The sequence below is a fragment of the Anomaloglossus baeobatrachus genome, chromosome 2 (assembly GCF_048569485.1).
Source record: "Anomaloglossus baeobatrachus isolate aAnoBae1 chromosome 2, aAnoBae1.hap1, whole genome shotgun sequence".
NCBI lineage: Eukaryota > Metazoa > Chordata > Amphibia > Anura > Aromobatidae > Anomaloglossus > Anomaloglossus baeobatrachus.
The window spans coordinates 785,837,413-785,860,732 of NC_134354.1; the positions used below are offsets into that span (position 1 = coordinate 785,837,413).

The following is a 23,320-nucleotide window of genomic DNA, read 5'->3' on the forward strand; positions in this document are numbered from 1 at the left end:
GATGCCCAGGTTATACCGGCTGTACATATATAATTATATACAGGAGATGCCCGGGTTATACCGGCTGTACATATATAATTATATACAGGAGATGATGCCCAGGTTATACCGGCTGTACATATATAATTATATGCAGGAGATGATGCCCAGGTTATACCGGCTGTACATATATAATTATATACAGGAGATGCCCAGGTTATACCGGCTGTATATATATAATTATATACAGGAGATGCCCAGGTTATACCAGCTGTACATATATAATTATATACAGGAGATGCCCGGGTTATACCGGCTGTATATATATAATTATATACAGGAGATGCCCGGGTTATACCGGCTGTACATATATAATTATATACAGGAGATGCCCAGGTTATACCGGCTGTACATATATAATTATATACAGGAGATGCCCGGGTTATACCGGCTGTATATATATAATTATATACAGGAGATGCCTGGGTTATACCGGCTGTACATATATAATTATATACAGGAGATGCCCGGGTTATACCGGCTGTACATATATAATTATATACAGGGGATGCCCAGGTTATACCGGCTGTACATATATAATTATATACAGGAGATGCCCGGGTTATACCGGCTGTACATATATAATTATATACAGGAGATGCCCAGGTTATACCGGCTGTACATATATAATTATATACAGGAGATGCCCAGGTTATACCGGCTGTACATATATAATTATTTACAGGGGATGCCCAGGTTATACCGGCTGTACATATATAATTATATACAGGAAATGCCCAGGTTATACCGGCTGTATATATATAATTATATACAGGAGATGCCCAGGTTATACCGGCTGTACATATATAATTATATACAGGAGATGCCCGGGTTATACCGGCTGTACATATATAATTATATACAGGAGATGCCCGGGTTATACCGGCTGTACATATATAATTATATACAGGAGATGCCCAGGTTATACCGGCTGTACATATATAATTATATACAGGAGATGCCCGGGTTATACCGGCTGTACATATATAATTATATACAGGAGATGCCCGGGTTATACCGGCTGTACATATATAATTATATACAGGAGATGCCCGGGTTATACCGGCTGTATATATATAATTATATACAGGGGATGCCCAGGTTATACCGGCTGTATATATATAATTATATACAGGAGATACTCGGGTTATATCTGCTGTAGATATATAATTATATACAGGAGATGCCCGGGTTATACCGGCTGTATATATATAATTATATACAGGGGATGCCCAGGTTATACCGGCTGTATATATATAATTATATACAGGAGATACCCGGGTTATATCAGCTGTAGATATATAATTATATACAGGAGATGCCCGGGTTATACCGGCTGTACATATATAATTATATACAGGAGATGCCCGGGTTATATCAGCTGTAGATATATAATTATATACAGGAGATGCCCGGGTTATATCAGCTGTAGATATATAATTATATACAGGAGATGCCCGGGTTATACCGGCTGTATATATATAATTATATACAGGAGATACCCGGGTTATATCAGCTGTAGATATATAATTATATACAGGAGATGCCCGGGTTATACCGGCTGTACATATATAATTATATACAGGAGATGCCCGGGTTATACCGGCTGTACATATATAAATATTTACAGGAGATGCCCGGGTTATACCGGCTGTACATATATAATTATATACAGGAGATGCCCGGGTTATACCGGCTGTACATATATAATTATATACAGGAGATGCCCGGGTTATACCGGCTGTACATATATAATTATATACAGGAGATGCCCGGGTTATACTGGCTGTACATATATAATTATATACAGGAGATGCCCGGGTTATACCGGCTGTACATATATAATTATATACAGGAGATGCCCGGGTTATACCGGCTGTACATATATAATTATATACAGGAGATGCCCAGGTTATACCAGCTATACATACATAATTATATACAGGAGATGCCCAGGTTATACCGGCTGTACATATATAATTATATACAGGAGATGGCCAGGTTATACCGGCTATACATATATAATTATATACAGGAGATGCCCAGGTTATACCGGCTATACATACATAATTATATACAGGAGATGGCCAGGTTATACCGGCTGTACATATATAATTATATACAGGAGATGGCCAGGTTATACCGGCTATACATACATAATTATATACAGGAGATGCCCAGGTTATACCAGCTGTACATATATAATTATATACAGGAGATGTCCAGGTTATACCAGCTATACATACATAATTATATACAGGAGATGCCCAGGTTATACCGGCTGTACATATATAATTATATACAGGAGATGCCCAGGTTATACCGGCTGTACATATATAATTATATACAGGAGATGCCCAGGTTATACCAGCTGTATATATATAATTATATACAGGAGATGCCCGGGTTATACCGGCTGTACATATATAATTATATACAGGAGATGCCCAGGTTATACCGGCTGTACATATATAATTATATACAGGAGATGCCCAGGTTATACCAGCTGTATATATATAATTATATACAGGAGATGCCCAGGTTATACCGGCTGTACATATATAATTATATACAGGAGATGCCCAGGTTATACCAGCTGTATATATATAATTATATACAGGAGATGCCCGGGTTATACCAGCTGTACATATATAATTATATACAGGAGATGCCCAGGTTATACCGGCTGTACATATATAATTATATACAGGAGATGCCCGGGTTATACCGGCTGTACATATATAATTATATACAGGAGATGCCCGGGTTATACCAGCTGTATATATATAATTATATACAGGAGATGCCCAGGTTATACCGGCTGTACATATATAATTATATACAGGAGATGCCCAGGTTATACCAGCTGTATATATATAATTATATACAGGAGATGCCCGGGTTATACCGGCTGTACATATATAATTATATACAGGAGATGCCCAGGTTATACCGGCTGTACATATATAATTATATACAGGAGATGCCCAGGTTATACCGGCTGTACATATATAATTATATACAGGAGATACCCAGATTATACCGGCTGTACATATATAATTATATACTGGAGATGCCCAGGTTATACCGGCTGTACATATATAATTATATACAGGAGATGCCCGGGTTATACCGGCTGTACATATATAATTATATACAGGAGATGCCCAGGTTATACCGGCTGTACATATATAATTATATACAGGAGATGCCCAGGTTATACCAGCTGTATATATATAATTATATACAGGAGATGCCCAGGTTATACCGGCTGTACATATATAATTATATACAGGAGATGCCCAGGTTATACCAGCTGTATATATATAATTATATACAGGAGATGCCCGGGTTATACCAGCTGTACATATATAATTATATACAGGAGATGCCCAGGTTACACCGGCTGTACATATATAATTATATACAGGAGATGCCCAGGTTATACTGGCTGTACATATATAATTATATACAGGAGATGCCCAGGTTATACCAGCTGTACATATATAATTATATACAGGAGATGCCCGGGTTATACCGGCTGTATATATAATTATATACAGGAGATGCCCGGGTTATACCGGCTGTACATATAGAATTATATACAGGAGATGTCCAGGTTATACCGGCTGTACATATATAATTATATACAGGAGATGCCCAGGTTATACCGGCTGTACATATATAATTATATACAGGAGGTGCCCAGGTTATACCGGCTGTACATATATAATTATATACAGGAGATGATGCCCAGGTTATACCGGCTGTACATATATAATTATATACAGGAGATGCCCGGGTTATACCGGCTGTATATATAATTATATACAGGAGATGCCCGGGTTATACCGGCTGTATATATAATTATATACAGGAGATGCCCGGGTTATACCGGCTGTACATATATAATTATATACAGTAGATACCCAAGTTATACCGGCTGTACATATATAATTATATACAGGAGATGCCCGGGTTATACCGGCTGTACATATATAATTATATACAGGAGATGCCCGGGTTATACCGGCTGTATATATAATTATATACAGGAGATGCCCGGGTTATACCGGCTGTATATATAATTATATACAGGAGATGCCCGGGTTATACCGGCATACTATACTATACAGTGTTATGCTGCGGTATCGTGTAAGATTCTTCTATCGCGGCTGTGATATGTCAGTGTCTTGTCTTCCCTGCAGATATTCCGCCTCCGGGGGGAAGTAACCAGGAATCATTGCTAACAATAGATATGAGGGATCACTCCAGGCTGTTGCTGTGCGCAGAGAGCGAGGACGACGCTGTGTGAGTATCTGGGGCGAGATACAGGCAAAACGCTGCTACTCACAGAACGGGGATCGTATTAACCATTTTTTTCTTTGAAAGTTTCCTTATCATTCCTTCTGTAACTAGAATTTTATTTTGTACTGATAAAGATCGTTATTAAAACTTTTATAATACCCCAGAGCTGCACTCACTATTCTGCTGGTGTAGTCACTGTGTACATACATTACATTACTGATCCTGAGTTACCTCCTGTATTATACTCCAGAGCTGCACTCACTATTCTGCTGGTGCAGTCACTGTGTACATACATTACATTACTGATCCTGAGTTACCTCCTGTATTATACTCCAGAGCTGCACTCACTATTCTGCTGGTGCAGTCACTGTGTACATACATTACATTACTGATCCTGAGTTACCTCCTGTATTATACTCCAGAGCTGCACTCACTATTCTGCTGGTGCAGTCACTGTGTACATACATTACATTACTGATCCTGAGTTACCTCCTGTATTATACTCCAGAGCTGCACTCACTATTCTGCTGGTGCAGTCACTGTGTACATACATTACATTAATGATCCTGAGTTACCTCCTGTATTATCCTCCAGAGCTGCACTCACTATTCTGTTGGTGCAGTCACTGTGCACATACATTACATTACTGATCCTGAGTTACCTCCTGTATTATACTCCAGAGTTGCACTCACTATTCTGCTGGTGCAGTCACTGTGTACATACATTACATTAATGATCCTGAGTTACCTCCTGTATTATACTCCAGAGCTGCACTCACTATTCTGCCGGTGCAGTCAGTGTGTACAGACATTACATTACTGATCCTGAGTTACCTCCTGTATTATACTCCAGAGCTGCACTCACTATTCTGCTGGTGCAGTCAGTGTGTACAGACATTACATTACTGATCCTGAGTTACCTCCTGTATTATACTCCAGAGCTGTACTCACTATTCTGCTGGTGCAGTCAGTGTGTACATACATTACATTACTGATCCTGAGTTACCTCCTGTATTATACTATAGAGCTGCACTCACTATTCTGCTGGTGCAATCACTGTGTACATACATTACATTACTGATCCTGAGTTACCTACTGTATTATACTCCAGAGCTGCACTCACTATTCTGCTGGTGCAGTCACTGTGTACATACATTACATTAATGATCCTGAGTTACCTCCTGTATTATACTCCAGAGCTGCACTCACTATTCTGCTGGTGCAGTCAGTGTGTACAGACATTACATTACTGATCCTGAGTTACCTCCTGTATTATACTCCAGAGCTGTACTCACTATTCTGCTGGTGCAGTCAGTGTGTACATACATTACATTACTGATCCTGAGTTACCTCCTGTATTATACTATAGAGCTGCACTCACTATTCTGCTGGTGCAATCACTGTGTACATACATTACATTACTGATCCTGAGTTACCTACTGTATTATACTCCAGAGCTGCACTCACTATTCTGCTGGTGCAGTCACTGTGTACATACATTACATTAATGATCCTGAGTTACCTCCTGTATTATACTCCAGAGCTGCACTCACTATTCTGCTGGTGCAGTCAGTGTGTACATACATTACATTAATGATCCTGAGTTACCTCCTGTATTATACTCCAGAGCTGCACTCACTATTCTGCCGGTGCAGTCAGTGTGTACAGACATTACATTACTGATCCTGAGTTACCTCCTGTATTATACTCCAGAGCTGTACTCACTATTCTGCTGGTGCAGTCAGTGTGTACAGACATTACATTACTGATCCTGAGTTACCTCCTGTATTATACTCCAGAGCTGCACTCACTATTCTGCCGGTGCAGTCAGTGTGTACAGACATTACATTACTGATCCTGAGTTACCTCCTGTATTATACTCCAGAGCTGCACTCACTATTCTGCTGGTGCAGTCACTGTGTACATACATTATATTACTGATCCTGAGTTACCCCCTGTATTATACTCCAGAGCTGCACGCACTATTCTGCTGGTGCAGTCACTGTGTGCATACATTATATTACTGATCCTGAGTTACCCCCTGTATTATACTCCAGAGCTGCACTCACTATTCTGCTGGTGCAGTCACTGTGTACATACATTACATTACTGATCCTGAGTTACCTCCTGTATTATACTCCAGAGCTGCACTCACTATTCTGCTGGTGCAGTCACTGTGTACATACATTACATTACTGATCCTGAGTTACCCCCTGTATTATACTCCAGAGCTGCACGCACTATTCTGCTGGTGCAGTCACTGTGTGCATACATTATATTACTGATCCTGAGTTACCCCCTGTATTATACTCCAGAGCTGCACTCACTATTCTGCTGGTGCAGTCACTGTGTACATACATTACATTACTGATCCTGAGTTACCTCCTGTATTATACTCCAGAGCTGCACTCACTATTCTGCTGGTGCAGTCACTGTGTACATACATTACATTACTGATCCTGAGTTACCCCCTGTATTATACTCCAGAGCTGCACTCACTATTCTGCTGGTGCAGTCACTGTGTACATACATTACATTACTGATCCTGAGTTACCTCCTGTATTATACTCCAGAGCTGCACTCACTATTCTGCTGGTGCAGTCACTGTGTACATACATTACATTACTGATCCTGAGTTACCTCCTGTATTATACTCTAGAGCTGCACTCACTATTCTGCTGGTGCAGTCAGTGTGTACAGACATTACATTACTGACCCTGAGTTACCTCCTGTATTATACTCCAGAGCTGCACTCACTATTCTGCTGGTGCAGTCACTGTGTACATACATTACATTACTGATCCTGAGTTACCTCCTGTATTATACTCCAGAGCTGCACTCACTATTCTGCTGGTGCAGTCACTATGTACATACATTACATTACTGATCCTGAGTTACCTCCTGTATTATACTCCAGAGCTGCACTCACTATTCTGCTGGTGCAGTCACTGTGTACATACATTACTGATCCTGAGTTACCTCCTGTATTATACTCCAGAGCTGCACTCACTATTCTGCTGGTGCAGTCACTGTGTACATACATTACATTACTGATCCTGAGTTACCTCCTGTATTATACTCCAGAGCTGCACTCACTATTCTGCTGGTGCAGTCACTGTGTACATACATTACATTACTGATCCTGAGTTACCTCCTGTATTATACTCCAGAGCTGCACTCACTATTCTGCTGGTGCAGTCACTGTGTACATACATTACTGATCCTGAGTTACCTCCTGTATTATACTCCAGAGCTGCACTCACTATTCTGCTGGTGCAGTCACTGTGTACATACATTACATTACTGATCCTGAGTTACCTCCTGTATTATACTCAGGAGCTGCACTCACTATTCTGCTGTTGGTGGCAGCGTTCTCCATGCTTGTGGATTGATATACCCTTACGTACCTTGAGCTTCTAAGATGCAGTCATCTGCTCCTATGAAATGATTGCTTAGTGCAGATTATGTGCAGGCAGCGAACAAGCAGCCAATGTCAGGAGATTTCAGCTCTAGAGTTTGCAGAATTATATTTGGAGGTGTGGATTGGCAGCATTTAGCATCAGTTAGGCTATGTGCGCACTAGTGCGTTTTACCCGCGGATTTGCCGCGGAAATTTCTTGAGAAATGTGAGCAATCTTTGTGCAGACATTTCCCAGCAAATCCTATGAGAAAAAAAAATAGCTGCGCACTGTGCGGATTTTTCTCAAGAAATTTCCTTGAAGATTTTCTTGAGAAAATTTCTTGAGAAAATGAGCATGTCCATTCTTTTCCGCAGGTACCTGCGGATTTCTGCAGTACAGCCTGCAAAATCCGCAGAGAACAACCTGCGGGAAAATCGCGGCAAATCCGCATGCGGATTTACCGTGGATTTGGTGTGGATTTTTTACGGAGGTCCGGAAATCTTCCACTCCCAGAAGTTTCTCAAGAAATTTTCTTGAGAAACTTCACATTTCTAGTGCGCACATAGCCTAAGGCTACTTTCACCCATCCGGTTTGAGCAGTGCGGCTCAATCCGGCTGTGAAACCAATGCAACGGATGCGGCGAAAACACTGCATCCTTTGCATAAGTTTTTACATGCGGCCCGTCCGTTTTTTTCCGGTTGCGGCACGCTACTGAGCATGCGCAGTGGAAGAAACCGCATGCGGCGGCCGGATGCGCATTTTTCCGCATCGCGCCGCATCCGGCGTCCACAGGCATGCATTGAAAAATGCGCCGCAGCGGCCGGATGCGGCGCGATGCGGTTTTTTTTGCCGGAGCAAAAAACGTTCCAGGCAACGTTCCATCCGGCCGCGGCATCGGCTAAATCTGCCGCATGCGGCAAAAACCGGACCGAACGCAAGCCCATGCAGCACAATACGGCACTAATGTAAGTCTATGCAAAAAAAACCCGCAACCGGCGGCAAAAAAAACGGTTGCGGTTTTTCTGCAGAGCGCCGTATTGTGCCGCAGAGCAAAAACCGGAGGTGTGAAAGTAGCCTAACTCTTGCCTCTGCAGCGGCGCTCCCTCTATACCGCCACGTGCTGTGCGATCTGCAGGATTCGCCATCTGGAGGGGTCACCCAGGTCAGAGATCACCCTGGGGTGTTTGATAACGAGGCTTATAGTCTGGACCATCTGTCAGAATTTACCCATAATTCCGCAGTGCACCTACTATAGAAGGGGCTCCATTCGCTCCCCAATCTCGTGGGCAGGGTCGGAGGCAGAGACCCCACATGACCACATGATAACACTTCCTGTTTGGACAGCTCTATCATAGGGGCATGGTGTGGATTCTACGGTCAAAGACACAAGTACAAAAGTGAGTACACCCCTCACATATTGTAAATATTTGATTGTATCTGTAACTGCAGAGGTTCCAGGGGTGGGGGGTCCGCCTGTCAGTGCTCAGACCATACACCACACACTGCAGAGGTTACAGGGGTGGGGGGTCCGCCTGTCAGTGCTGAGACCATACTCCACACACTGCAGAGGTTACAGGGGTGGGGGATCCGCCTGTCAGTGCTGAGACCATACACCACACACTGCAGAGGTTACAGGGGTGGGGGGTCCGCCTGTCAGTGCTGAGACCATACTCCACACACTGCAGAGGTTACAGGGGTGGGGGGTCCGCCTGTCAGTGCTGAGACCATACTCCACACACTGCAGAGGTTACAGGGGTGGGGGGTCCGCCTGTCAGTGCTGAGACCATACTCCACACACTGCAGAGGTTACAGGGGTGGGGGGTCCGCCTGTCAGTGCTGAGACCATACTCCACACACTGCAGAGGTTACAGGGGTGGGGGGTCCGCCTGTCAGTGCTCAGACCATACACCACACACTGCAGAGGTTACAGAGGTGGGGGGTCCGCCTGTCAGTGCTCAGACCATACACCACACACTGCAGAGGTTACAGGGGTGGGGGGTCCGCCTGTCAGTGCTCAGACCATACACCACACACTGCAGAGGTTACAGGGGTGGGGGTCCGCCTGTCAGTGCTTACACCATACACCACACACTGCAGAGGTTACAGGGGTGGGGGGTCCGCCTGTCAGTGCTTACACCATACACCACACACTGCAGAGGTTACAGGGGTGGGGGTCCGCCTGTCAGTGCTCAGACCATACATCACACTGCAGAGGTTACAGGGGTGGGGGATCCGCCTGTCAGTGCTGAGACCATACTCCACATACTGCAGAGGTTACAGGGGTGGGGGTCCGCCTGTCAGTGCTCAGACCATACACCACACACTGCAGAGGTTACAGGGGTGGGGGGTCCACCTGTCAGTGCTCAGACCATACACCGCACACTGCAGAGGTTACAGGGGTGGGGGGTCCACCTGTCAGTGCTCAGACCATACACCACACACTGCAGAGGTTACAGGGGTGGGGGGTCCACCTGTCAGTGCTCAGATCATACACCGCACACTGCAGAGGTTACAGGGGTGGGGGGTCCGCCTGTCAGTGCTCAGATCATACACCGCACACTGCAGAGGTTACAGGGGTGGGGGGTCGCCTGTCAGTGCTCACACATTGGGTCTGCCAATCATATACATATATACAGAACCACAATAATATAAACATAAATGCCATCACCATAAGAAATACAATAGTAAATAGTATCACCATACTGCACACCAAAATATTGCTGCCATACTGTGTATATATATATATATATATATATATATATATATGGTACCACTATGCCTCAAACATAAATACTCACAATGTGTACACAAATTGTATCACTATAAAATAGTTCCGACATCTCTACATGTAAAATGTACCCTCATAATATGTATATTAATAGTTGTATGATATTGTGCACATGAACAGTATTAGTCTCGTACAAGTGATATTTTCTGCTTTTTTCCAGCGCTTGGAAATTTGCATTACAGGACGCCAGGTCCCAGCCGGTGAGAGCATCTTCTGATCTTACTGCGGAATAGTATCATGTAATATTATTCTTTGCGATATAAACATTGCCAGAGATCTAAAGAGAAGTCTAAAACAAGTATGTGCAGCTTGTAGAGGCAGTCTACTGTACAGCTCAGGCAGTGAAATACAGAACTGTCTCCAACCTCTTCAATGCCCTGCACAGACACTGAGCTGCTGCTGCCATCAGCCACCACTAGAGGGAGCTGACTGCTAATATTAAGCTCAGTAATAACACTGTATGCAGTGAGCTCCCTCTAGTGGTGACTGTATAAATCTGTATGTAGTGAGCTCCCTCTAGTGGTGGCTGTATAAATCTGTATGTAGTGAGCTCCCTCTAGTGGTGGCAGTATAAATCTGTATGTAGTGAGCTCCCTCTAGTGGTGGCTGCAGGATGCATAGAGCTCAGTAATAACACTGTATGCAGTGAGCTCCCTCTAGTGGTGACTGGAGGATTCATAGAGCTCAGTAATAACTGTATGCAGTGAGCTCCCTCTAGTGGTGGCTGCAGGTTGCACAGAGCTCAGTAATAACTGTATGCAGTGAGCTCCTTCTAGTGGTGGCTGCAGGTTGCACAGAGCTCAGTAATAACACTGTATGCAGTGAGCTCCCTCTAGTGGTAGCTGCAGGATGCATAGAGCTCAGTAATAACACTGTATGCAGTGAGCTCCCTCTAGTGGTGGCTGCAGGTTGCACATAGCTCAGTAATAACACTGTATGCAGTGAGCTCCCTCTAGTGGTAGCTGCAGAATGCATAGAGCTCAGTAATAACACTGTATGCAGTGAGCTCCCTCTAGTGGTGGCTGCAGGTTGCACAGAGCTCAGTAATAACACTGTATGCAGTGAGCTCCCTCTAGTGGTGGCTGCAGGTTGCACAGAGCTCAGTAATAACACTGTATGCAGTGAGCTCCCTCTAGTGGTAGCTGCAGGATGCATAGAGGTCAGTAATAACACTGTATGAAGTGAGCTCCCTCTAGTGGTGGCTGCAGGATGCATAGAGCTCAGTAATAACTCTGTATGTAGTGAGCTCCCTCTAGTGGTGACTGTATAAATCTGTATGCAGTGAGCTCCCTCTAGTGGTGACTGATAATCTGTATGTAGTGAGCTCCCTCTAGTGGTGGCTGTATAAATCTGCATGTAGTGAGCTCCCTCTAGTGGTGACTGATAATCTGTATGTAGTGAGCTCCCTCTAATGGTGGCTGTATAAATCTGTATGTAGTGAGCTCCCTCTAGTGGTGACTGATAATCTGTATGTAGTGAGCTTCCTCTAGTGGTGACTGATAATCTGTATGTAGTGAGCTCCCTCTAGTGGTGGCTGTATAAATCTGTATGTAGTGAGCTCCCTCTAGTGGTGACTGATAATCTGTATGTAGTGAGCTCCCTCTAGTGGTGGCTGTATAAATCTGTATGTAGTGAGCTCCCTCTAGTGGTGACTGATAATCTGTATGTAGTGGGCTCCCTCTAGTGGTGGCTGTATAAATCTGTATGTAGTGAGCTCCCTCTAGTGGTGGCTGTATAAATCTGTATGTAGTGAGCTCCCTCTAGTGGTGGCTGTATAAATCTGTATGTAGTGAGCTCCCTCTAATGGTGACTGTATAAATCTGTATGTAGTGAGCTCCCTCTAGTGGTGACTGTATAAATCTGTATGTAGTGAGCTCCCCCTAGTGGTGACTGTATAAATCTGTATGTAGTGGGCTCCCTCTAGTGGTGGCTGTATAAATCTGTATGTAGTGAGCTCCCTCTAGTGGTGGCAGTATAAATCTGTATGTAGTGAGCTCCCTCTAGTGGTGACTGTATAAATCTGTATGTAGTGAGCTCCCTCTAGTGGTGGCTGTATAAATCTGTATGCAATGAGCTCCCTCTAGTGGTGACTGTATAAATCTGTATGTAGTGAGCTCCCTCTAGTGGTGGCTGTATAAATCTGTATGTAGTGAGCTCCCTCTATTGGTGGCAGTATAAATCTGTATGTAGTGAGCTCCCTCTATTGATGGCTGCAGGATGCATAAAGGTCAGTAATAACACTGTATACAGTGAGCTCCCTCTAGTGGTGGCTGCAGGATGCATAGAGGTCAGTAATTACACTGTATGTAGTGAGCTCCCTCTAGTGGTGGCTGTATAAATCTGTATGTAGTGAGCTCCCTCTATTGGTGGCAGTATAAATCTGTATGTAGTGAGCTCCCTCTAGTGATGGCTGCAGGATGCATAAAGGTCAGTAATAACACTGTATACAGTGAGCTCCCTCTAGTGGTGGCTGCAGGATGCATAGAGCTCAGTAATTACACTGTATGTAGTGAGCTCCCTCTAGTGGTGGCTACAGGATTCATAGAGGTCAGTAATAACACTGTGTGAAGTGAGCTCCCTCTAGTGGTGACTGGAGGATTCATAGAGGTCAGTAATTACACTGTATGTAGTGAGCTCCCTCTAGTGATGGCTGCAGGATGCATAGAGCTCAGTAATAACACTGTATTCACTGAGTTCCCTCTAGTGGTAGCTGCAGGATGCATAGAGCTCAGTAATTACACTGTATGTAGTGAGCTCCCTCTAGTGGTGGCTGAAGGATGCATAGAGCTCAGTAATAACACTGTGTGAAGTGAGCTCCCTCTAGTGGTGACTGGAGGATTCATAGAGCTCAGTAATAACACTGTATGCAGTGAGCTCCCTCTAGTGGTGGCTGCACAGAGCTCAGTAATAACACTGTATGCAGTGAGCTCCCTCTAGTGGTGACTGTATAAATCTGTATGTAGTGAGCTCCCTCTAGTGGTGGCAGTATAAATCTGTATGTAGTGAGCTCCCTCTAGTGGTGGCTGCAGGATGCATAGAGCTCAGTAATAACACTGTATGCAGTGAGCTCCCTCTAGTGGTGACTGGAGGATTCATAGAGCTCAGTAATAACTGTATGCAGTGAGCTCCCTCTAGTGGTGGCTGCAGGTTGCACAGAGCTCAGTAATAACACTGTATGCAGTGAGCTCCCTCTAGTGGTAGCTGCAGGTTGCACAGAGCTCAGTAATAACACTGTATGCAGTGAGCTCCCTCTAGTGGTAGCTGCAGGATGCATAGAGCTCAGTAATAACACTGTATGCAGTGAGCTCCCTCTAGTGGTGGCTGCAGGTTGCACAGAGCTCAGTAATAACACTGTATGCAGTGAGCTCCCTCTAGTGGTAGCTGCAGGATGCATAGAGGTCAGTAATAACACTGTATGAAGTGAGCTCCCTCTAGTGGTGGCTGCAGGATGCATAGAGCTCAGTAATACCTCTGTATGTAGTGAGCTCCCTCTAGTGGTGACTGTATAAATCTGTATGCAGTGAGCTCCCTCTAGTGGTGACTGATAATCTGTATGTAGTGAGCTCCCTCTAGTGGTGGCTGTATAAATCTGTATGCAGTGAGCTCCCTCTAGTGGTGACTGTATATATCTGTATGTAGTGAGCTCCCCCTAGTGGTGGCTGTATAAATCTGTATGTAGTGAGCTCCCTCTAGTGGTGGCTGTATAAATCTGTATGTAGTGAGCGCCCTCTAGTGGTGGCTGTATAAATCTGTATGTAGTGAGGTCCCTCTAGTGGTGGCTGTATAAATCTGTATGTAGTGAGCTCCCCCTAGTGGTGGCTGTATAAATCTGCATGTAGTGAGCTCCCTCTAATGGTGACTGTATAAATCTGTATGTAGTGAGCTCCCTCTAGTGGTGACTGTATAAATCTGTATGCAGTGAGCTCCCTCTAGTGTTGACTGATAATCTGTATGTAGTGAGCTCCCTCTAGTGGTAGCTGCAGGATGCATAGAGCTCAGTAATAACACTGTATGCAGTGAGCTCCCTCTAGTGGTAGCTGCAGGATGCATAGAGCTCAGTAATAACACTGTATGCAGTGAGCTCCCTCTAGTGGTGGCTGCAGGTTGCACAGAGCTCAGTAGTAACACTGTATGCAGTGAGCTCCCTCTAGTGGTGGCTGCAGGTTGCACAGAGCTCAGTAATAACACTGTATGTAGTGAGCTCCCTCTAGTGGTGGCTGCAGGATGCACAGAGCTCAGTAATAACACTGTATGTAGTGAGCTCCCTCTAGTGGTGGCTGCAGGATGCACAGAGCTCAGTAATAACACTGTATGTAGTGAGCTCCCTCTAGTGGTGGCTGCAGGTTGCACAGAGCTCAGTAATAACACTGTATGTAGTGAGCTCCCTCTAGTGGTGGCTGCAGGATGCACAGAGCTCAGTAATAATACTGTATGCAGTGAGCTCCCTCTAGTGGTGGCTGCAGGTTGCACAGAGCTCAGTAATAACACTGTATGCAGTGAGCTCCCTCTAGTGGTGGCTGCAGGTTGCACAGAGCTCAGTAATAACACTGTATGTAGTGAGCTCCCTCTAGTGGTGGCTGCAGGATGCACAGAGCTCAGTAATAACACTGTATGTAGTGAGCTCCCTCTAGTGGTGGCAGTATAAATCTGTATGTAGTGAGCTCCCTCTAGTGGTGGCTGCAGGATGCATAGAGCTCAGTAATAACACTGTATGCAGTGAGCTCCCTCTAGTGGTGACTGGAGGATTCATAGAGCTCAGTAATAACTGTATGCAGTGAGCTCCTTCTAGTGGTGGCTGCAGGTTGCACAGAGCTCAGTAATAACACTGTATGCAGTGAGCTCCCTCTAGTGGTAGCTGCAGGATGCATAGAGCTCAGTAATAACACTGTATGCAGTGAGCTCCCTCTAGTGGTGGCTGCAGGTTGCACATAGCTCAGTAATAACACTGTATGCAGTGAGCTCCCTCTAGTGGTAGCTGCAGAATGCATAGAGCTCAGTAATAACACTGTATGCAGTGAGCTCCCTCTAGTGGTGGCTGCAGGTTGCACAGAGCTCAGTAATAACACTGTATGCAGTGAGCTCCCTCTAGTGGTGGCTGCAGGTTGCACAGAGCTCAGTAATAACACTGTATGCAGTGAGCTCCCTCTAGTGGTAGCTGCAGGATGCATAGAGGTCAGTAATAACACTGTATGAAGTGAGCTCCCTCTAGTGGTGGCTGCAGGATGCATAGAGCTCAGTAATAACTCTGTATGTAGTGAGCTCCCTCTAGTGGTGACTGTATAAATCTGTATGCAGTGAGCTCCCTCTAGTGGTGACTGATAATCTGTATGTAGTGAGCTCCCTCTAGTGGTGGCTGTATAAATCTGCATGTAGTGAGCTCCCTCTAGTGGTGACTGATAATCTGTATGTAGTGAGCTCCCTCTAGTGGTGGCTGTATAAATCTGTATGTAGTGAGCTCCCTCTAGTGGTGACTGATAATCTGTATGTAGTGAGCTTCCTCTAGTGGTGACTGATAATCTGTATGTAGTGAGCTCCCTCTAGTGGTGGCTGTATAAATCTGTATGTAGTGAGCTCCCTCTAGTGGTGACTGATAATCTGTATGTAGTGAGCTCCCTCTAGTGGTGGCTGTATAAATCTGTATGTAGTGAGCTCCCTCTAATGGTGACTGTATAAATCTGTATGTAGTGAGCTCCCTCTAGTGGTGACTGTATAAATCTGTATGTAGTGAGCTCCCCCTAGTGGTGACTGTATAAATCTGTATGTAGTGGGCTCCCTCTAGTGGTGGCTGTATAAATCTGTATGTAGTGAGCTCCCTCTAGTGGTGGCAGTATAAATCTGTATGTAGTGAGCTCCCTCTAGTGGTGACTGTATAAATCTGTATGTAGTGAGCTCCCTCTAGTGGTGGCTGTATAAATCTGTATGCAATGAGCTCCCTCTAGTGGTGACTGTATAAATCTGTATGTAGTGAGCTCCCTCTAGTGGTGGCAGTATAAATCTGTATGTAGTGAGCTCCCTCTATTGATGGCTGCAGGATGCATAAAGGTCAGTAATAACACTGTATACAGTGAGCTCCCTCTAGTGGTGGCTGCAGGATGCATAGAGGTCAGTAATTACACTGTATGTAGTGAGCTCCCTCTAGTGGTGGCTGTATAAATCTGTATGTAGTGAGCTCCCTCTATTGGTGGCAGTATAAATCTGTATGTAGTGAGCTCCCTCTAGTGATGGCTGCAGGATGCATAAAGGTCAGTAATAACACTGTATACAGTGAGCTCCCTCTAGTGGTGGCTGCAGGATGCATAGAGCTCAGTAATTACACTGTATGTAGTGAGCTCCCTCTAGTGGTGGCTACAGGATTCATAGAGGTCAGTAATAACACTGTGTGAAGTGAGCTCCCTCTAGTGGTGACTGGAGGATTCATAGAGGTCAGTAATTACACTGTATGTAGTGAGCTCCCTCTAGTGATGGCTGCAGGATGCATAGAGCTCAGTAATAACACTGTATTCACTGAGTTCCCTCTAGTGGTAGCTGCAGGATGCATAGAGCTCAGTAATTACACTGTATGTAGTGAGCTCCCTCTAGTGATGGCTGAAGGATGCATAGAGCTCAGTAATAACACTGTGTGAAGTGAGCTCCCTCTAGTGGTGACTGGAGGATTCATAGAGCTCAGTAATAACACTGTATGCAGTGAGCTCCCTCTAGTGGTGGCTGCACAGAGCTCAGTAATAACACTGTATGCAGTGAGCTCCCTCTAGTGGTGACTGTATAAATCTGTATGTAGTGAGCTCCCTCTAGTGGTGGCAGTATAAATCTGTATGTAGTGAGCTCCCTCTAGTGGTGGCTGCAGGATGCATAGAGCTCAGTAATAACACTGTATGCAGTGAGCTCCCTCTAGTGGTGACTGGAGGATTCATAGAGCTCAGTAATAACTGTATGCAGTGAGCTCCCTCTATTGGTGGCTGCAGGTTGCACAGAGCTCAGTAATAACACTGTATGCAGTGAGCTCCCTCTAGTGGTAGCTGCAGGTTGCACAGAGCTCAGTAATAACACTGTATGCAGTGAGCTCCCTCTAGTGGTAGCTGCAGGATGCATAGAGCTCAGTAATAACACTGTATGCAGTGAGCTCCCTCTAGTGGTGGCTGCAGGTTGCACAGAGCTCAGTAATAACACTGTATGCAGTGAGCTCCCTCTAGTGGTAGCTGCAGGATGCATAGAGGTCAGTAATAACACTGTATGAAGTGAGCTCCCTCTAGTGGTGGCTGCAGGATGCATAGAGCTCAGTAATAACTCTGTATGTAGTGAGCTCCCTCTAGTGGTGACTGTATAAATCTGTATGCAGTGAGCTCCCTCTAGTGGTGACTGATAATCTGTATGTAGTGAGCTCCCTCTAGTGGTGGCTGTATAAATCTGCATGTAGTGAGCTCCCTCTAGTGGTGACTGATAATCTGTATGTAGTGAGCTCCCTCTAGTGGTGGCTGTATAAATCTGTATGTAGTGAGCTCCCTCTAGTGGTGACTGATAATCTGTATGTAGTGAGCTTCCTCTAGTGGTGACTGATAATCTGTATGTAGTGAGCTCCCTCTAGTGGTGGCTGTATAAATCTGTATGTAGTGAGCTCCCTCTAGTGGTGACTGATAATCTGTATGTAGTGAGCTCCCTCTAGTGGTGGCTGTATAAATCTGTATGTAGTGAGCTCCCTCTAATGGTGACTGTATAAATCTGTATGTAGTGAGCTCCCTCTAGTGGTGACTGTATAAATCTGTATGTAGTGAGCTCCCCCTAGTGGTGACTGTATAAATCTGTATGTAGTGGGCTCCCTCTAGTGGTGGCTGTATAAATCTGTATGTAGTGAGCTCCCTCTAGTGGTGGCAGTATAAATCTGTATGTAGTGAGCTCCCTCTAGTGGTGACTGTATAAATCTGTATGTAGTGAGCTCCCTCTAGTGGTGGCTGTATAAATCTGTATGCAATGAGCTCCCTCTAGTGGTGACTGTATAAATCTGTATGTAGTGAGCTCCCTCTAGTGGTGGCTGTATAAATCTGTATGTAGTGAGCTCCCTCTATTGGTGGCAGTATAAATCTGTATGTAGTGAGCTCCCTCTATTGATGGCTGCAGGATGCATAAAGGTCAGTAATAACACTGTATACAGTGAGCTCCCTCTAGTGGTGGCTGCAGGATGCATAGAGGTCAGTAATTACACTGTATGTAGTGAGCTCCCTCTAGTGGTGGCTGTATAAATCTGTATGTAGTGAGCTCCCTCTATTGGTGGCAGTATAAATCTGTATGTAGTGAGCTCCCTCTAGTGATGGCTGCAGGATGCATAAAGGTCAGTAATAACACTGTATACAGTGAGCTCCCTCTAGTGGTGGCTGCAGGATGCATAGAGCTCAGTAATTACACTGTATGTAGTGAGCTCCCTCTAGTGGTGGCTACAGGATTCATAGAGGTCAGTAATAACACTGTGTGAAGTGAGCTCCCTCTAGTGGTGACTGGAGGATTCATAGAGGTCAGTAATTACACTGTATGTAGTGAGCTCCCTCTAGTGATGGCTGCAGGATGCATAGAGCTCAGTAATAACACTGTATTCACTGAGTTCCCTCTAGTGGTAGCTGCAGGATGCATAGAGCTCAGTAATTACACTGTATGTAGTGAGCTCCCTCTAGTGATGGCTGAAGGATGCATAGAGCTCAGTAATAACACTGTGTGAAGTGAGCTCCCTCTAGTGGTGACTGGAGGATTCATAGAGCTCAGTAATAACACTGTATGCAGTGAGCTCCCTCTAGTGGTGGCTGCACAGAGCTCAGTAATAACACTGTATGCAGTGAGCTCCCTCTAGTGGTGACTGTATAAATCTGTATGTAGTGAGCTCCCTCTAGTGGTGGCAGTATAAATCTGTATGTAGTGAGCTCCCTCTAGTGGTGGCTGCAGGATGCATAGAGCTCAGTAATAACACTGTATGCAGTGAGCTCCCTCTAGTGGTGACTGGAGGATTCATAGAGCTCAGTAATAACTGTATGCAGTGAGCTCCCTCTAGTGGTGGCTGCAGGTTGCACAGAGCTCAGTAATAACACTGTATGCAGTGAGCTCCCTCTAGTGGTAGCTGCAGGTTGCACAGAGCTCAGTAATAACACTGTATGCAGTGAGCTCCCTCTAGTGGTAGCTGCAGGATGCATAGAGCTCAGTAATAACACTGTATGCAGTGAGCTCCCTCTAGTGGTGGCTGCAGGTTGCACAGAGCTCAGTAATAACACTGTATGCAGTGAGCTCCCTCTAGTGGTAGCTGCAGGATGCATAGAGGTCAGTAATAACACTGTATGAAGTGAGCTCCCTCTAGTGGTGGCTGCAGGATGCATAGAGCTCAGTAATACCTCTGTATGTAGTGAGCTCCCTCTAGTGGTGACTGTATAAATCTGTATGCAGTGAGCTCCCTCTAGTGGTGACTGATAATCTGTATGTAGTGAGCTCCCTCTAGTGGTGGCTGTATAAATCTGTATGCAGTGAGCTCCCTCTAGTGGTGACTGTATATATCTGTATGTAGTGAGCTCCCCCTAGTGGTGGCTGTATAAATCTGTATGTAGTGAGCTCCCTCTAGTGGTGGCTGTATAAATCTGTATGTAGTGAGCGCCCTCTAGTGGTGGCTGTATAAATCTGTATGTAGTGAGGTCCCTCTAGTGGTGGCTGTATAAATCTGTATGTAGTGAGCTCCCCCTAGTGGTGGCTGTATAAATCTGCATGTAGTGAGCTCCCTCTAATGGTGACTGTATAAATCTGTATGTAGTGAGCTCCCTCTAGTGGTGACTGTATAAATCTGTATGCAGTGAGCTCCCTCTAGTGTTGACTGATAATCTGTATGTAGTGAGCTCCCTCTAGTGGTAGCTGCAGGATGCATAGAGCTCAGTAATAACACTGTATGCAGTGAGCTCCCTCTAGTGGTGGCTGCAGGTTGCACAGAGCTCAGTAGTAACACTGTATGCAGTGAGCTCCCTCTAGTGGTGGCTGCAGGTTGCACAGAGCTCAGTAATAACACTGTATGTAGTGAGCTCCCTCTAGTGGTGGCTGCAGGATGCACAGAGCTCAGTAATAACACTGTATGTAGTGAGCTCCCTCTAGTGGTGGCTGCAGGATGCACAGAGCTCAGTAATAACACTGTATGTAGTGAGCTCCCTCTAGTGGTGGCTGCAGGTTGCACAGAGCTCAGTAATAACACTGTATGTAGTGAGCTCCCTCTAGTGGTGGCTGCAGGATGCACAGAGCTCAGTAATAATACTGTATGCAGTGAGCTCCCTCTAGTGGTGGCTGCAGGTTGCACAGAGCTCAGTAATAACACTGTATGCAGTGAGCTCCCTCTAGTGGTGGCTGCAGGTTGCACAGAGCTCAGTAATAACACTGTATGTAGTGAGCTCCCTCTAGTGGTGGCTGCAGGATGCACAGAGCTCAGTAATAACACTGTATGTAGTGAGCTCCCTCTAGTGGTGGCTGCAGGTTGCACAGAGCTCAGTAATAACACTGTATGTAGTGAGCTCCCTCTAGTGGTGGCTGCAGGATGCACAGAGCTCAGTAATAACACTGTATGCAGTGAGCTCCCTCTAGTGGTGGCTGCAGGCTTTATAGAGCTCAGTAATAACACTGTATGCAGTGAGCTTCCCCTAGTGGTGGCTGCAGGATGCACAGAGCTCAGTAATAATACTGTATGCAGTGAGCTCCCTCTAGTGGTGGCTGCAGGATGCACAGAGCTCAGTAATAATACTGTATGCAGTGAGCTCCCTCTAGTGGTGGCTGCAGGATGCATAGAGCTCAGTAATAATACTGTATGCAGTGAGCTCCCTCTAGTGGTGGCTGCAGGATGCACAGAGCTCAGTAATAACACTGTATGTAGTGAGCTCCCTCTAGTGGTGGCTGCAGGTTGCACAGAGCTCAGTAATAACACTGTATGTAGTGAGCTCCCTCTAGTGGTGGCTGCAGGATGCACAGAGCTCAGTAATAACACTGTATGCAGTGAGCTCCCTCTAGTGGTGGCTGCAGGCTTTATAGAGCTCAGTAATAACACTGTATGCAGTGAGCTTCCCCTAGTGGTGGCTGTCAGGAGACAAGTTCCTCCTTTTAATCTATGTCTATGCAGGGGATTTAGAAAATTGTATCAGAAAATAACTTTGACCAATATATTAATAAAGAATTCAAGTCAGAAATTCGAGTGACATGATGATAAAAAGTGGAGATTCCCTCTAAGAAGCTATAGTCTACATGACTAGACTGGATTGATGTATGACGGTGATATCTGTCTTGCTCTCCCCCAGGTGTACATATATAATCCATATGATGACAACTATCAAACGGTTCCGGTAAACTCCCATCAGGCCGTGTATGTCGATCACGGCTGCTACGGCCCCGGCTACGGTACGTCTCCTCTCAGAATCCGATTCTGATCCATCTGTTATTTACTGAGCCCAATAATGCAGAATAATCAAAATTGCTGCTTTCTGGAAACAGTCAACAAGCAGGTTACCTTTTATTCCATAAAAACATGGAAATTCAACAGCTTTGCGGTCTTCCTTTTATTTTCTCGTTTTGTGTATGCAGCTCCTATGCAGACTTATAATTTAACAGTAGGCGACAGACAGAAGTGAGTGTGAATGCTGGAGGCATGGGAGCTGCATACACAAAACGGCAGATCCTTAGATTTCTTGCAGCAACTTCATTTTTTTCTCTATTTTTGTTATGCTGCCATCTAGTGGTCACATTACAGTATTACAACAGTAACAGTAGGAAGGGGCAGAATTTTTTTTTTTAATTTTTTTTATTTATTTATTTTTTGCCTCTGAATCTTAACCTGCTGATGATTTTTATTTCTCATCCTAGGTCCCGGGGTGGCTCATGTTATCATCAGAGACGAACGCAGAACATTCGGGGACAATATGGCGGTGGCCTTGATGACTGGGGCCCTGGCCACCTCTGCCCTCAGCTCCTTCGTTTGGATGCCGTGCTGGTTTTAGGGCCCCGGCTAGGAGAGAACACGCGGCTGGTCATGAGAGCCGGGTAGCCCAGTATATAATGCCACCATATAGTGTATCCCACCTCCACTATAGGTCACTTTGCACAATCTGCATTAATTAACTCTTTATTGCACTCTGCGCAGCTTTGTACTACAGTAATTTATTTCCTGTTTGATATAATGAACTTTAGATTATGAATCGTTTACGTATCGCAATGTTGGAGAATAAAAGTTCACTACAGCTTTAAGAGGCATTTAAAGGGACAGTACCAAGATTGGTTTGAAAATGATAAATCAAACTCTTTAATTGTGAAATAAAAGAAATTGATATCACAAGTGCGAGATGATGAAGTGTGAGGATTGTAGTGGCTGGTATAAATATGTCCACTGGTGGCAGTATTGCTTCCAAGTTCCAAGGGAGCTCCCCCTAGTGGTGGCTGCAGACAGGATCTTATCATGTCTCTCTGTATACAGGGAGCTCCCCCTAGTGGAGGCTGCAGACAGGATCTTATCATGTATCTCTGTATACAGGGAGCTCCCCCTAGTGGTGGCTGCAGACAGGATCTTATCATGTATCTCTGTATACAGGGAGCTCCCCCTAGTGGTGGCTGCAGACAGGATCTTATCATGTATCTCTGTATACAGGGAGCTCCCCCTAGTGGTGGCTGCAGACAGGATCTTATCATGTATCTCTGTATACAGGGAGCTCCCCCTAGTGGTGGCTGCAGACAGGATCTTATCATGTATCTCTGTATACAGGGAGCTCCCCCTAGTGGTGGCTGCAGACAGGATCTTATC

General features: G+C 45.0%; 1 protein-coding gene across 6 annotated transcripts in view; it reads left to right on the forward strand.

The window, feature by feature from the left end:
• PLEKHB1 (pleckstrin homology domain containing B1) overlaps nucleotides 1–23,019 on the forward strand; it is a 146,061-nt gene extending 123,042 nt beyond the window's left edge. For 5 of the 6 annotated variants that reach the window (XM_075337619.1, XM_075337622.1, XM_075337623.1 and 2 more), the window contains 4 exons: nucleotides 4,248–4,350; nucleotides 10,697–10,736; nucleotides 21,828–21,927; nucleotides 22,390–23,018. In XM_075337619.1, the coding sequence (XP_075193734.1) occupies nucleotides 4,248–4,350; nucleotides 10,697–10,736; nucleotides 21,828–21,927; nucleotides 22,390–22,523 (377 nt within the window). In that variant the 3' untranslated portion in view covers nucleotides 22,524–23,018. Of the gene's footprint in view, nucleotides 1–4,247; nucleotides 4,351–10,696; nucleotides 10,737–21,827; nucleotides 21,928–22,389 lie in introns of all 6 variants that reach the window. The other variant, XM_075337620.1, reaches the window with a different exon arrangement.
• Nucleotides 23,020–23,320: the final 301 nt, after the last annotated feature.